We start from the raw sequence: 17087 nt of genomic DNA on the forward strand, positions 1-17087 counted from the left end.
GTAGCTGCCCAGCTACATACGTTCTCTTTGATGCCAAGGATAGACGAAGCTCAGGAACATCGCATTGTTCGAAACCTGCCGTTACTTACGTGCGACGGAATATAGGATATCACCGTCCGTCGCGTCCGCGCTCGAAGGAGACCCCATAGGTTCATGGCACGCGCTGCCAGCTGCCCCACAGCTGTCTTTCCTCCTGTCGTCCCCCATATACGAGACCAGGGTTCTTACCCAACCGTGGTGCATTTACCACACCGAACGAACCGTTTCGCTTCTGTGTGCACGACGCACGTGCGTACGACTCGGCAATATTTTATTAGCGTTGCATGGCACGTTGCGACGAGTGAAGCACCCATTCGAGTCCTCCCAAGAAATGAATCTCGACAAGTACTTGATCCGGAAAATCCGTCAAAATATTCTGAACAATCTCCCAAACTTTCGAAATTGCTATCTCAATCGCACAAAATTATAGTCATTGTTAACGTCTTTATTAATTGTAATTATTAAATGCGCAGCATTGAACTTATTGACTTTTGGAATTTCTGAATCTAATTTATTTTTATAAATGTTATTGTATTCTAGTCAATAATCTTTCAAATAAGCTATAACCAGTAAAAATATAATCTTAAGTGCGAATAGAGTTATTATTATTGAAAGGAATATATCTAAATCTCTGAAAAGTTCAATAGCCGCTATTTCTCGTACGAAATATACATGCTGAATTGCATATATGTATGGTGTCACTGGGAAGTGGGACTATATGCATGGGGCTTTACATTTGCGGTTTCCCATCCGGCTCGACCGGCGCAGTCTCGCAGGAAATAGTCCTGGAGTATCCTAGAGGATACAGGGCTATTGGGTTTCGCGTGAAAAAAAAAAAGAACGAGATCGCGCCGGCAGCAGAAAGTGGGTATGAGAAGAGGATACGAGGAGACGTAAGTGCTCGTACGAAAAATAAAAAGGACCGTGAAGGGGGAAAAGCGAAGTGCACACGCCAAGAACCGGAAATCCCAGGGCGTTCAACTCTGACCGGTATATATTTAGATTTAAAGAGACCCGATCTAGTCCGATTTTATAGATACGTACATGGATAAGCGATTAATCGATAACCCCGATGTTGAAAGTAACACTGAATCTTATGGAACGTATCACCATCCCGTCCCAGAATTATTCTCATCGCTTGAAAGCAAAAGATTTTGTGTGTTTATTAGTAGTCATAATTTAGAAACTAAAAGTTACTGCAGTCTGAGACTTCGTCGCTGCAAAAGAAGTAAGATTACAAACAATCGTTAAATCGCATCGTTAAAATTATCAGAATCGTGCTAGATTATTTATGGCGCGCGTAGAAACACGTAACGAAATACGAATAAAATCGCAGCGTGGAGTTCACAAGGCGACACGTCGAAGGGACATCGCCTAGTAGGCAGATCTATCTCAATCATTAATTCCTACGATAACTTGTTCGAAAACGTTTTGCAGATATCATCCTGAACGGAGCTTATTACGCGAGAGCCATGTGCTTTGAAACAGAATTATTTACGATTACACGTTCGAGAGAAATGGGCATTAAATCGACCGGCCACGTGGTCGTCGATAGCATCGTCGTCGTTTTTAAAGAAAACTTAACACTTCCGCGAAGGAAGCCGATCATTTCCTATCTCGTGTTTATTGCACAATCGCGCACGCGATACCGACATGGCTCACCCACATAACCGCGCCGCGAACTCACGGAATCGACGGGGCGAGCGACGTGCCACTCCGCGTATCGTATACACGGCGTACACGCGCGTCACGCCGAGAGTGGTAACGATCGAGGGAAATTACTGTAATCGCGGCGTGTCAGAGTTTCGCGATTGACTCACCCGTCTGTAAAGCTCCCGTCTTTCGCACGCTCTTCGGGACGGAGGCACGCGCGACTTGTTGAAACCATGCCGCCTGAGTATGTTAAGAGCGAAAGCGCAACGACGACAATAATTAAATATCCGGGTATACGTATTTACATATCGTATCCGCACACTTTCCGTGCTTTTTCCGCATCTTCTACAACCTACTTTTTTCTGGATACGCATTAATTTGTTTCGCAAATTTAACAGTATTCCTTTAATTATAATATGATGGTAATATTCTTGACGAACGATATTTGTGTCACTTGGAAAAAGAAGGTAAATATCAGAACGTGTTTTTTTGTTCTTCTGATTTTTAAATATACCTTGCTTATCGCCGCGAACTTGAATGTTGATGCGCGATTTAGATTACGAAAATCTGCTGGCTGAAAAATTACGCGCGAAAACTGCAAAGTACCGGTATCTTTAAAGACACAATACCAGCGGTTGGCGGCCTTCTCGAAATAGACGAGGAGCCCCAGCCCTCCAAACTCGTCCGAAAATAAAACAGGTTTCTTCCTTGCGAGCGGCGACGTCCAATTGGTCGAGACTCCGACGAAACAGTCATTTATTTATTATCCGACGTTTATTTCCGATGGCAGTTGTCGTCGTCAATGTGCCACTCACGTAGATCAACGAAACTCGAATACCATTAGTGAATCATTTTATTGATTGGCTTACGGAAAATCAATCCCGAACAACTGTGCAATCCTGTGAACAATTGTTCAAACAAACTACACATGTAGAAACTCGTGTTATCAAGAATACGAACTTCTCATGATGGACATTCTCGTGAAGTATTACTATTTTTACACGTGTCGCAATTGCTTTCAATAATGTTATCAATTACGGATTCGATCACAGAATTGTGAATACCTACAGTGATGTGATTAAAAAATTTGTGAATTGGTTACAATTACTCGAAGGATTTTTTCTAGCAATAATAATGTGCATAATTACTAAAAAGAATTTTAAAAAAGAGTTATACGCATTATAGTAGTAATTAGGCTTCTAGCTATTACAGAAAAATAATAATTATTTATAATTATTTGTATAACTTTTTCATAATTTTTATTTGAATTTTTGTACGTAGTGCACGAAACATTGCTCATCCAATGTGTATTTTCTCACGAGGTTCTATTTCATTAACTGTAGATAATTTTAATTTCTATGCAATAATGAAATGCTTAGATAATAGAGATATATATAATTATCTCTCAAAGAGATTATATAATAACTACAGTTTATAACAATTATAATTTCTTAAAAATCAAATACATCGATATGAAATGCTAAGGTAATAATTATATATAAACTAGTGTAAGGGTGCCATAAATCAAAATACAACTAGATAAAATTGACAGACAATATATTTCAATGATTGACAGTACAATATAGGTACATCTCTGTTATCTATTGACTAATGTTGCAAGTATTTCGTGAATAATTACCTTTCCCTAAATAGTACAACAATGGATATCGTAAAATATATTTTAAAAAAAAATTTCTAAAAGCTTTTAACCCATGTAATGTATTTTTTTTTAAATGTATAAGGAGAGCATGCTTGTGAATGTATCAAAAATATAATTATACATAGAAAGAATAAATTATAATAAAAATGTCTAAATTTTATCAGAACATTGCGAAGCAAAATATATCAAGTGTTTCTAACCGTAACTCTAGTATATGTAGCTGATTCAAAAATTAATTATGATATTTCGTATTAGATATAGTAAAGACAGTATAATAAATTGTAATCTTAAACACATTAACTTTCATATTAATTTAGCTTAAGATTTCTTCTCAGGATCTTATTTATCTTGTGTATTTAGATATCTTTGTATGAGTAATTTTTAACCGCAACATTTTAATTTTTATAAGTTTATCAGATATAATCTACTTTACGATTTGGTGGAATTTATATATAATGAGCTTTGTATATAAAAAGTATGACTTATTTTAAGGGTTTAAAACCGCTGATATTCGGTAGCTGATAGTTCGATCCCGAAGGATATAATCGATTAAAATCCGTGCCTACATATTCGTTTGTCTGATCGGGCGAGAATGGCGCGGGAAGAGATGGATTATGTCCCGGATAAACATTGTATTTATCGTCGTGATAAAAATTAGCGGGTTGTTCGTACGGTACGTTATAGCTAATCTGACTGTACGGTTGCGTTGTTGTAATGTCCACGTGTTGTATATTCTGCGGATACCCACCATAATATCCCGGGAAGTGCGGGTATTCCTTATGATAATGGTGATGATGATGATGTGTTGTATTTGTATCGTTAGGTGAACTTGTCGTAGTTGCGTTATCTGGTACGGTCTGATTCGCAGCTTGAAAATTCAAGGTTGCTCGCAAATCGGCGGCATTCACTTGGAGATATTCACGCTCTCTGGCTGTTCCCTTACCATGTTTCCGTTGGCCCTCTTTGCACTCGCCTATCATACCCTAATAAAATTTGTAATAGTACAAATTAACGTGCAATGTGTTGTCGCAAATCAAGCGTAAATAAGTATATCTCCGCGAGAAAATGATCAAAAAGTATTACATATTTTCACGTATATGATATAATATATATATATATTTACACAAACGATATAACATAAATTAACAAAAGTATTAATATCATTTATTATTAGGACATTATGGAAATTATCTTTTAACGAAGCTACATTATACGCGCCTCAAAACAGAAACGACATAAAGTAAAAAAATATTTCTGTTACGACGTACGAGATTAGTTACGACTAGACACGCATGACTTTATGCAAGATACCGCTCCGTTTAAGAGCCAATACCTCAACGCGCGCGTTATCTTGACACATACACATTGTAGGTCCAAATAAAATTACGGGCACACGTATCTAGTCATTCACGCGTGGAAGCTACGAAAGAGTAACGATAGACACGATGAAGCCTTAATCATTTGTCATATGAACACCTGTCGTACAAGTATGTTATTATCCGAGCATACGCGATAAGATGACCTGTTCTCGCATGAATAGATCCAGCCGTAGACCCAATAGGAAAGGTACGTGCCGCATTTATCGGGTCATCCCGGTATGTAAGTAACTCGAAAACCTTGAAGCTCGCTTTAGGATTTTGCTTAGAGATTAAGAGCTACGCTCCTATTAGATTAGATAATACGAAGTACTGTAAGTAAAGCGATTAATAACTGTAATTTATGCATAAATATACCACTGTATACTAATACTTTCGCGCAATTAATTGAGCGTACGAGTAATCGATGTTGGTGTTTTGAGAAAGCACGGTACTCGTTGCCGAGTGAGATGCTCATCGAGATAAAACGTCGCGTGGCTTTCCGCTCTGATTTCTATTTGCTCACCACGGCACGAGCCGAGATCTATTACATCCTTACCTTCTCTTCCGCGTTTCGATCGGCTTCGGCTTGCAATCTTATGCGATCATCAGCCCCGTTGCCCGCGTTGGACTTCTCCGTGTCTTCTGCATAGTCCTCGTTGTTTCCCACGAGATCGTTCAGTCTGTTGTCGAACAGGCCAAAGGGACCGGGATAGAAGAACGGATAAGGTAGAAAGGGAGCTTGCGGATATTGGCTGTAATAGGCGGCGAAGTATGGTGATGTTTTGGAGGCACCTAGGTTTATGCTGAACACCTGTGGCATCTTGGCGATACTCTTCACGGTGGAGGATGCCGCGGTGGCTAATCCGCCGAAGCCGAGGCCAGTTAGAAAGGCTAAGCTACTCAGAAATCGTCCTCTCCTCTTGTTCGCCTCGCTGTTTGTGCTGCTGGCCAGATTTCTCGACTCCTCCAGTTTCGTCGGTTTGCGTCTCGATGGACTGAGACTTTTCCAAAGACTTCCCTTCTCAATCGTCGCATGACTGTTGTTATTTTTCTCGAGTAGCACGGTATCCTCTGGTTTAGCAACCTTAGTCGGAAGTGTATCACAATGCACCTCTGCAACAAAAAGAATCGTTGGAATCGGGAGGATGAATCGGGCGACGTGGCCACAGAACCAACGTCGAAATATCGTTCGAATATCGAATGTCGAATAGTTGTTTACCACTACAATATACGGCGAAGGCTGTTAAAACAATGATGAGGGAACCCATCGTTACCGCGTCGTGATCGGAACGAAAATGAGGTGACAACTCGTGTCTTCTCCGAAGAAATTAAAAAGCTGCGGGTTGCCCCCATGTTTGGCTGCGAGAAAGTGTGTTTGGTAGATATCGTTATAAGTATGATAATTGTGTCGATCTAAGCTTCCTCTTTAACTGTGGCAATTAGCCTCGTATAGGAAATGTGGGCTATCGATGCAGGATGCCCGAGATTATTTCGTTGTGTATTCGATTGCTTTCAAAAACTTTCATATTCGGAGAGATCTTACGTGTATCTAAGTATGCAAATGCTTTGTTAAAATTGAAACAGCCGTTTTTTCTTAAATTATATAAGTTAAAACGATAATATATTATCTAAAGAAATTTAATACGTTAAGTAATTTTATATTTTATTTTTTCTTTATAACTAAATTCTACCTAAAATTGTTCATAGAAACAAATTGTACGATCTATCTAATTTATAACATTTTTAAATTTTTTTTGCAGAAACAAATCTATCTAATTTTTTAACATATTAATTGAGTTACATTTTCGCATCAGTGATATAATATATTGAGAATACCTTTACGGTTATTTTTACAGTTACTTACTTTCAATAGGCCCACATCGTGCATTTTACATATATTGTGATTCATCATTCGTTTAAACTTTCACTTTCTTTAATGTTTCTAATGTTATAGTACTGACGTAACAGTGGACTTGTGTTAAACAAACACTTTGATTTAGTGTCGAATAGTCTATCTGGTGTCACATCGTTATGAATATCGACTGATAATGCTTTATAAGAATTCAAATAGAGCGCCAATGTTCTCTTCGACGCGCGCACGATCTTCACGTTGAGTCCGCCATGAATTGCATCTCTAGGCTATGTTCCTTTTGACGCTTTTAAAGCATCATTCTGTCTTCGTTACATATCGAATATCAAACAGAGATGGAGCGATGCTTTCAGCGCTGAAAGCGTCAAAAAGGAACGGCAGCCATAGTGTCAATCTCGAGACATCTCGAGACGGAACGGAACGTTTCTTGGACAGAAGATGACAGACCAAGATGAAATTAATTCGAGTGCAAATAAACCCGATTTGCCATTCGCATCTGCGGAGAAACAAAAGGCCCGTGCGTTTCTGCGCGAACGTTTTCTGCGTGTCGTTACCGGCATTATCGGTAAGAAAGTTCGCGTTTAATCATAACTTTGTTTCAATCAAGCTCAAAAGAACTAGATCGATTCCCGCCGGTAAAATGAATGGGATATTAAAGTCATTTTAATATCCCTCTCTCTTGAAGTTACTATATTGCGCAAATCGAAGCAAAGTTTATTTAATTTTGCACAACGCTTCACGATAAAATTCAAACTACATACTGCTACTTGTGCAGGAAATATTTGTCACGAGGTATTATTAAAAAAAGAAATATTAACTATCGTTGACACTCATTCATGTGGATATAAATAATTATTTAGCATTTGTCGTGATCAACTGGTATTCAAATATTATAGGTAAACCAACAGAAGTTCACTTACACGAAAACACACACGTATCTGGCGAATTCAAGGGTTGCGACGTGGAATGTTCTAAGGTTTTTGTAAAGAACTTGGAGACACCAATGGGAATGATACCGGAAGCCATCCTCCGAAGCAGTGACATAATTTGTTTAGACATAGACAACATTAATATTGCACAATGAAAAACAGAGAAATGTGTGAGAAGCAAACGAATATTGCAGTGCCAGCCATGTTCCAAAAAAAAGGTTTCTTTATTAATGTATTTTTATAATAATATAAATATTTAACTACAATATATATTATTATAAAAATACATAAACATAATATTACAAAAACATAATTATCTATATTTGGTAACCTAAGATCGACGCATATTTAACATTGTGTTTATTTCTGAAATAATGCGCCTTAAGTGGTCGATTATTTCCTTAATGTGCCTATTCTTTAACACCACTTGCTGAAAGAGAAACAGATTCCATTTTTTTTTATTGAAAATTAATATAGGAATTATGCATTAATGTATATAATTTCATTCGCCTCACCTCCATAATTTCCTTCCTCTCCTCGCAGCTGAGTCTGTAAGATTCTGAGGTTTTCTTCTCGTCGGATTTCATATCCCATTCCTCCTTCAACGGAATTAAACTTTCTATATGCGTATACTCCATTCCCTGACAGTTCTCATTACATTTTTCATATATCAGTCTCAGGCGTTTGAACATTATTTTGATCATATCCAATTGTTCGTAGACTTTCTTCTTCTTCTCGTTCGCCATGTTTGCCCCTTGTGCGGTACCTATATTCATAAATAATGCATATACAAAAAATATATTTAGGGTGATATTCTAATTATTGAATTAGGAAAATAAATACCATTGGGTGGTTGAAGGACCTTGAGAGTTGCGAAGAGCTCTTGGGTACGATTGACTATTTCTTGTACAGTCTCTTGTCCATATTTACATAAACTAACGGTGTTAATATCCTTAGCCTGCGGTTGTCGCGGCGGTGGCTGTGTGGGTGGTACTGGAGTCTGCGGCGTCGTGGCCTGATTATTGGTTTGATTATTCTGTTGAACCATTGCAGCCTGTTGTTGCTGCTGCAATTGTAATTGTTGCTGCTGCATCTGCTGCATTTGTTGTTGCATCGCCATGGACTGTTGCTGTTGTTGCTGTTGCGCCAAGACTTGTTGGGAATTGGGCATTCCCATGGCATTAGATCCAACATTACCGACACCTACTCCAACCCCAACTCCCATGCCAAATTGTTGAGAGCTGACTATATCTGAAACAATAATTAGTACCAGATTCCTTAATTTCTAGTTTGGAATTGATTGTCAAAATTTTATCGAGATATTTCATAAACGTTACAATCTGTCGCTCGCAAATACCGGTCTCCATCGAAAAATAGCTTATTATTTCTACTACGTCTAATGAAAGCTGATACATATACTTAATACCCGCTTGAAGAATCTAAATCACTTCAATTCCTCGAATTACTTGAAAATTACTTAAAAATTTTAGATTACTCAGACATTGAAATTCGTAGACTAGAAGTGTGAGAAATTAAAATGTACAGCCTAGAAGTGTGAAAAATTGAAGTTTACACCTTAGGCTTGCGAAAAATTAAAATTTATATGATTACTACAGGTGTGAGAAATTGAAATAATCAAAGTGCATATGATCACAAATTTGAAGATAAAGCTACAATATTCCAATTAAACTCTAATTTTTTACATAACATTGAAACATAGACAGTATTGTCAATCGAAGATGAACATAGATGTAAATGGATAATATTCATTTTTATACTATTCACAAATGGTACACAGCACTTAGTGTGTGTAGTATACACATAATTATACACATATTAACATACAAATAAAAACATATAAATAGGAAGACATTTTTAAATACTCACTCCCTTGTTGTGGTGCCATCAAACCAGAAACCATTTGTCCGCCACCAAACTGTGTGCGCATAGGCGATTGCTGCACATTGGGAAACCCAGGTAGGAAAGGATGTTGTTGCCCAGCCATCTTATTTACCGTTTTATTTTGAAATAATACTTGTCAATTGATTAATATACGCTATATCCGCTAAACTGTACATCCACTAGAACAGAAATCAACATTACCAATCACCAACATTACCAATCAATCGTCATTTTGAGGTTAACCACGTTGCGCGTGCCCACAGAACGTAATTTTTATTTAAAAACATTATTTCTGTTAAGGAAAATTTGCAATTAATTTTACATACACATGATTCAAAGTTTTTTTTTGTGAAAAACAGAAGAAGGCCTGTCACATTGTCTAATCAATTGTCAATAATGTCGTGATTTTCTTGAAGTTCTAATATAGTTGGGTTACCTGATTAGTTATATTATTAATTTGTCAAGCGATATCACGTTATTTATAAGAGAATCATGTGGAGATCTTTTTCTTCGATACACGCGTGCAAGAAGCCGTCAAACAAACACGTAACGCGTCTCCTTTCGTCACGTGAGAGAATTATTGAATACATCGTTGTCAGAGCGCACTCGCGCTACGCAGGCAATGCAGTTGTTTTTATCATTGCATCTTTATGCACTTTCTCCCTTTTCCCTGCGCAAGCAACAAACAATGTTTCGACAATGCGATGTAAACTGATAAGACGTCTTATATTTATATATAAATGATAAAATGTCGATATTTTATCGACGCAAAATATGTGTAACACTACCCGCTACTGATAAAATTGTATTTCTGTATCTGTTCTGCAGAATCTGTTCTGTCCAATTAACTTCCAATTAACATTCAAATATTATTTGTAGAATTTATAAAGCGTAGAGTTTTATTTGTTAAATCTCTCTCTCTCTCTCTCTCTCTCTCTCTCTCTCTCTCTCTCTCTCTCTCTCTCTCTCTCTCTCTCTCTCTCTCTCTTTCTCTTTCTCTCTCTTCAATTGTTATCTTTGGCGGAATATCTTTCACCTGATCGTGTCTAGAATGTCTAATCGAGTTCGTTACCATCAGAAGAAATGTTTTATATATAAATTATTTGTATATTCACAGAAGTACTTATATACATATTTAGGAAAGTATAGAGATAAAAGTCAATGTTGCAGTCAGAATCTTATACTTTACTTTAATTTACAGATATTTATTTTACGTAGATCAATAAATAAAATATTATATATTAACACATTATTGACCGGGCGTTTCATGCAAAAACTATATAACGCCTATGGGGGCGGCTATTTTTCATACAAGTATATAAAATTTCGTTTATAATGTACAAAAAGTCAGAAAAAAATTAATCACTATAAAAAGTAAAGGATAAACACAATTACAAATTTTATAATGAAAATTGTAACAGTTTCAAATTCTAACAACTTTGCATGATAATTTAAATTGTAGGTATAACTCTTTAAAGTGAACTCGTCAATAATAAAAAACGAACTAATATATGTATCTTCAGTTAATTAATATTCCGTGCTTTTTTAACTTATTCTCAGTTTTTCTAAAATTACCGAATAATTTTTCCTTTTTAATAATGGATAATTATCGCGATTGTAATCAGGAGTTACATTCAAGTAAATTATAATTGAACTTTGCTTTACTTGAGTTTGATACGAGATATTCGATGCGATTCCTTGAATATACGCTCTGGTACCTGGTCAAACAAAAAAGATTTCATGGGAAGCGACGTTCGAAGAGGAGATAGGGTCAGTGCACAAGGAGTTAAGGCGTGGAACATAACAGTCCAATTTGTCGTTCTCCAGCAATCTCATTCATTCGTGCGTTCACGCGAGCTTAATTTTTTCCGTCATGCGTCAGTATCTTCTGCGACCTGCGACATAGCCGCAATTGTCGCAAACGCGTGCTTGTTCGCGCCACTTTCTAGCAAGGACTAATTCACACGTGCCGCACTGAAAGAAAATCCCGTTAGCTTTGTAGAACAATGTCAATATGCCGGTTAACGATTTTCCTGCTGTTGGCAGATTTCATTCTGATAGGTAGCGATGGGTTACCGGTGAGTAATACCAATACGGGAAATAAACAATGGGTTGATATTGACGTGAAAGATGTTTTAATCGTCTAAACGGAACATCTGATTCATTATATTCGATGATTTTTGGAGCGTTAATATAGAACCTCAGAAAATTCCATCTCTTTTGAGACAAAGTGCCATCGACATGAAGAATATAAAGTAAATGTCTCCTAGAGGAATGAATTATTTGATTGCTGCTTTGTTGAAGATTGCTAAAATTCGATTATTTGAAGAAGATCCCGCTTCAATCCGACGAGATTTTAATCACATATGTTTACAATGCCGAGGGTCTGCGTATTTATGAAACGGAGTTTCTGCAAAGGATACTAGAACATTGTTATTCCTTGATACAAAACTGTTTTTGAAACAGTATTTGACTATCGTCTAATAGCATTTCCGACAATTTATCAAACGATGGAATCGGACAAGAAAATTGTCACTATTTGTCACTGTTGAATTATACGAGATGTTTATATATACTGAAGATAAATGAGAACGTTCCTTCGTATGCGTGCACATCTACATAGAAGCAAAACGTTTATTCTCTCGCGTAAGAGATTTTTCCAAGATCGTAGGAATAGCTTGTGCGTCAACATCGACGATGTGACGCTTCGTAAACTAAACAACCATGCCATAACTCTCACGAATAATCGATTCAACGTTATTCTAGCTATCTTAATTCCAGCTATCTTAAAACCCGGGCACGAGAACTATGATATCAATATATGTAATCAATAAAGTGTTATTTTACGAACAGATAGTTGACAAAAATATTGAGTGAGCATACTCACCTATCTTATACGATTAAAAATCACTAGCGATATAATTAATAATTAATTATTGAAATAGATTGTATGCTCAAATAAAATTCAATTATAATGTGCTAATTTTTCGATGATTTCCTGGTTTTAATTAATATTATCTGCAATATTATTTATTTACGCGAATAATATTTAATTATACATTTATGTAAATGATAGGTGAAATATAATGTAAAAAGAAAACTCAATATATAAATTTGTGTATTCACTATTGTGAATAATTCTGCGACAGCGATTTTATTAGAAATATTCTAAAATAACTTTACACGGAACAAACTTTACAAACTCGAGAGCAATAACAGTTACTTAAAAGACTGTAACGTCCATAGTGTAATAAAGTATTATTTGTAATAGCATAAACAGATTGTCTCATCATCAATAATATAAATTAGAATCATAGAAATATTTTTCTTTTACGCAAGTGGTTAGGTTTGTGCTTGAAACTTATCGTTTCTATAATATACAGGATATCCATAACCAATCACACATTTTTTTCGACTAAAAATACTTTGAATTATGACGAATTTTATAATAAGTCTAATTAACGCCGCGAAATAACTTTTAGAAAAATCATTTTAATTACTGTATAATAATTAGCGTCGGAATAAATGTGAAAACAGTGCGACAAATGTCTTATCGTGAATTGTTCATCAAGAAAAATTTTACCTCGAGATTTCTTCGAAGAATTTACGATTGAAGAAAAATATTATTTGAAACATCCAGTATTATTGCAACAAATAAGTTATAAAAAAATTTTACTTTAAAAGCTTTTATTATCTAATCTTCTAATCCGTTGCAACTTCGTCGGCATGCTGTATAAAGTCTTTTATTTCTTTTTTTTCGTTGGTTTTGGTTTCGTTTGGCAAATCGATGGGCGAGAGTTTATCTACATTTGACAAAAATGTTGTTGGACGTTGTATTTTAATGGGCGATTCATTTTTATCAGCTGCAGCAATATTGTGTTCGTCCGAAGATTTCGAAAAATCCGTATCTTGAGGTATTTCTAGCAGATCTATCTTCATAAGTGGTCTCTCTTTAACTTTTTCAGTTTCGGATATAGTATTTTTATTAGCTTCATTTTCGTTTGGCAAATCGATAGGCGACAATTTATCTACATTAGACAAAAATGTAGCTGGACGTTGTCCTTTAATTGGCAGTTCCTCTTCCTCCGCTTCAAATGTAGCGATATCATGATCCGATTGCGAAAAATCGCTGATTTGTGGAATTTTCGGCAGGTCTGTCAAGGTTTCGTCGAGCGGAACTTGCACTTTTATCGGCGCGATAAAATTGTGCGTTCTATGTCGACTGTGTGTATTCTCAGACGGTGATTCAGGATACCTGGGATTTGGAGCGTAGAGTTCATTCGGTTTGGTCTCCTCTTTCTCTACCTCGATCGCCAGTTTTTCCAGTTCTTCTTTTTCTTCGTCGGAGAGTGGATTGACCTATAGAATATTTTACATAAATTTCCTATTTTATGTAGCACAAGAAATAACAATGTGTACATAGTTTTTTGTCGAATATATCTTGCTTCATCGACATGCGGCATCTAGTAGTTGAAGCATCTAAAGATTTACGCGCATTCTATTTACGTGCATTGAGCTTTATATATTAATTATTTTAAATTATATAAAGAGATTATTTATAATAAATAAAAGTTTATGTGTTATAATATTTGTTAAACGAAGAAAAATCTTCTCGTAACATGTATTTTTCTCTCTCTTAAACTGGCATTATGTTTTATAACTTATTTAAAGATTTGAGTTTTGCGAATAAGTGAAACAATCGACTTAGACATAAATGGCTACGTTTTATAGTTGCTATGTTAAAAATAAGTTAAAGATGTTTACCCGTTTACACAATACCACATACCGGCTTATAAAGCTCAATCATGCGTAGATAGGATCTTTAAATGCGTCGCTGCGTGTCAATGAAGCGACAAACAACATCAGGCAACTCAAAGAGAATTTTCTTTTAGATTATAAGCGGACGTTAAACAAGATAGATGTGCAGGAATCGAAAATGCGTTATATTCAAATTAGTAATTCCTTTTCTTGGAATGAAATGCGCTGTTTATCGCGGATACAATTAACATGAAGCAATCTTTATTTTTAATGATAAAAGTATAGGATGATAAATGCTCATTGAGTCATTGATGAGATTTTATCCGCTATGAACATTATATCCTGCACACATTATTCTAAAAATCCTCCGAAATTAATATAAATTATTTGTTTTCTGAAATTGTTTTGCAATTTCTTTTGAAAACTTTTATTTGTCAAAACGTATAACTAGTTTCGTGATTATAATTAATTATTGGCTATTTTTATATCTATACCTTAAACGCGGGTCGTTTTCTAGAATTCTTCATCCTAGATCTTCCTCGATAACGTCTACGTGGCCCGTTTTCGTTATCGTCAGGTAATGTATAAATGGTCAAAAGCTTTGGTTTATTAGGGTTCCCTGGCTCGTTGTCGTTGACAGCGGCGAATGAACGACTTTCCGCTTCTCGAACGTGCAACGGATAAACATGCTCCCTGTTCGATTCTTCCATAAAAGTGTTTATGTCGTCATCTTTGAAATTGTCAGATTCGTGAGCGAGCGTGTGGTCTATCTTCTGCAAACTCTATCATGGTATGAGATTAATATCCTTGTGAACTACATATATATCTCAATTTACGTGGCACTTATGATTTACTCTAAAGATCAACCGACATCTTTTTTTCGCCGTTGTAACTGGCAACAACTTCTCGTAGATGTTTTTCTCATTTAAAGGCGTAATTATCGATCTTAATTATCAGAATATTGATACCTTAACCGAATTTGATGTCTCCCCGAAAGCTTCGGCCAACTCGGGATTTATTCCCTCCAACGGCTCATCTCCGTATCTTATATAAACAGGTATGTATCCCGGGATGCTGGGCAAATATTGAATGGGACTTGAATCTAAAAGAAGTCGAATATGCTAGTTGAAACTAGGCGGTGAGAAACGGTGTATGCTTAATGCGGATGATTGCGGTGGAAATGCTCACTTGGCAAGGCAAGCTTATTGGCTATGATAGCAATGCGGATATTTAATCGCGTGCATAGGGATTAGCTAGACTAAGCGCTCAGTTAAATCCCACCATCTGCGAATCGTAAGTTGTAATCATTTGACTGATTTAGCTAACCAGCTTTTATCTCTATTGCGGTATTATTTCACTTTTTTTTATTTAAGAGTTATAGGAGTAAAAATTATGTATGCAACTTTTGAATTTTCGGTTTGCATAGTTCCTCATGCGGTTGCATTTATTTTAATACGAAATTATTTGAACTTAATAAAAAAATATTTTTTTTATATCTTTGAAGTTTTTATTTTTTCATTAACTTCAAATTCTAACGATATGACATATGTGTTATTTTAAAAACCATTTATTTTTTATGAAGTCTTTTATGGAATTGAAATTTTTATTATATTTCCTGCATTTTAATATTTATTTAAATTTTAATATTTATTTATTTGAATAAATAAACTCAAATATTCAAACATATTTAAATAATTTAATAAAATTATTGGTCTTTACCTTATTAATTGTTATATTTAAATAAAATTCACTGAAGAATAATTAAAGAAAACTTGAAATTTTGCTTGTTCCGTCGATGTTTAATTCATTACTTTACAAATACTTCAATTTTTACTTGTACATAATAAAAAAAATTGTATGCTTGAATTTAAAAGAGTCTTTTTTAGCTTATTTTGTAATTTAAGAAAATGTGTGTAACTCGTGGGGTGTTTTACAAATTTATCATGCTCTTAAAATTTATTATTCGCGACGTTTCTTAAAATCTTCAAAGTAGCGCACTAGCAACAATCCCGAATTGCAATCACTGCACAACACTGATCCTCCACAATGCGGTTGCATATTATCGTGTCACATATCAATGCTCGTCCGGGCGGGAATTTTGAACGTCGTTTTTACTCACAGGCATAGCCAATGAGAGGTACCAGGAGTGCCAGAAGGGAGATGGTCCTGGTACCACACAGCGTCCCAGCAGGCTGCATCTTTGAACGGTACTGGGCCCCTGGAGTACGGGGCTCTCTCCTTTATATGTATAGTCCCCTACCCTGTGGCTAATGCTACGGAGAGGCCCCTCGGGGTTAGCATCGATTCAGGAACGCCGTTCCGTTAATATCGAAACAAAAAGTCGAAATCTCCTTTATTTTCGGCAGTCGGGGTCAAACGAGCGCAACTTATCGCATTTCTCTACCTTTATTACACGCCGATAATGATGATAGGTTTCGCGCAATCGATCGCGTGTTTTACACGCACCGTGCAAAGTTACATCAAACGATATACATATAAGTAGATCTTATTTGTTTTTATGAGGGATGCTCTTTTTTTAGTAATAATTTTATACTTTGGATATATCTAATAAAATGATATTTTGTAAAGATTGAAAACGCATGTATAGTAAATTTTTTGTGCTCATTCTACATCGTATTTATATAATGGCGAAAATTATAACGCAGTCACTTTTGTAATGTTTAAGTGCACAAATTGCCCGAAATCTAAAACCTTAGATTTTTCCCGATTGTGCAACCGATCAATATCTATATACATTTTAAAAATTGAAGGTCATGATCGATCTACACAATATGTCTATATACACAATAAAATCCGATAAATCATTGACAGCTATCTCATATAGTGAACTTACTTTGCACGGCCTATTTTTGACTTCTATATCCTACATGTTTAATTAATGTATTATATGACCTAGC

The 17087-nt window shown here is 35.8% G+C and overlaps 3 protein-coding genes across 4 annotated transcripts; all 3 read right to left on the reverse strand.

Moving 5' to 3' along the window:
• Positions 1–3232: 3232 nt before the first annotated feature.
• On the reverse strand, positions 3233–7606 carry LOC139772785 (uncharacterized). Its single transcript, XM_071706723.1, is given in 5 exon segments — positions 3233–4335; positions 5267–5823; positions 5930–6037; positions 6040–6069; positions 7501–7606. Coding segments are annotated over 5 exon segments (1302 nt in total). The 3' UTR covers positions 3233–3834.
• Positions 7607–7714: 108 nt separating this feature from the next.
• LOC139775097 (mediator of RNA polymerase II transcription subunit 30) lies at positions 7715–10092 on the reverse strand. 2 transcript variants are annotated; one of them, XM_071710845.1, is made up of 5 exons: positions 9738–10092; positions 9397–9590; positions 8353–8760; positions 8025–8275; positions 7715–7939 (listed from the first exon to the last, which is right to left on the reverse strand). In XM_071710845.1, the coding sequence occupies exons 2-5, from the start codon at positions 9512–9514 to the stop codon at positions 7841–7843; spliced, it is 876 nt and encodes a 291-aa protein (XP_071566946.1). In that variant the 5' UTR covers positions 9515–9590; positions 9738–10092; the 3' UTR covers positions 7715–7840. The 2 variants fall into 2 exon arrangements, with proteins under 2 accessions (XP_071566946.1, XP_071566935.1); XM_071710834.1 differs by having other exon boundaries at positions 9848–10091.
• Positions 10093–12520: 2428 nt separating this feature from the next.
• On the reverse strand, positions 12521–16444 carry LOC139775089 (uncharacterized). The gene is made up of 4 exons (XM_071710820.1): positions 16289–16444; positions 15138–15271; positions 14664–14951; positions 12521–13770 (listed from the first exon to the last, which is right to left on the reverse strand). Exons 1-4 carry the CDS (start codon positions 16365–16367, stop codon positions 13114–13116), a joined length of 1158 nt encoding a protein of 385 aa, XP_071566921.1. The 5' UTR covers positions 16368–16444; the 3' UTR covers positions 12521–13113.
• Positions 16445–17087: the final 643 nt, after the last annotated feature.

This window comes from Temnothorax nylanderi, unplaced genomic scaffold (genome assembly GCF_030848795.1).
Source record: "Temnothorax nylanderi isolate EJ_2023f unplaced genomic scaffold, tnyl_v1.0 TNYL_tig0004_pilon, whole genome shotgun sequence".
In the NCBI taxonomy this organism is placed as follows: domain Eukaryota; kingdom Metazoa; phylum Arthropoda; class Insecta; order Hymenoptera; family Formicidae; genus Temnothorax; species Temnothorax nylanderi.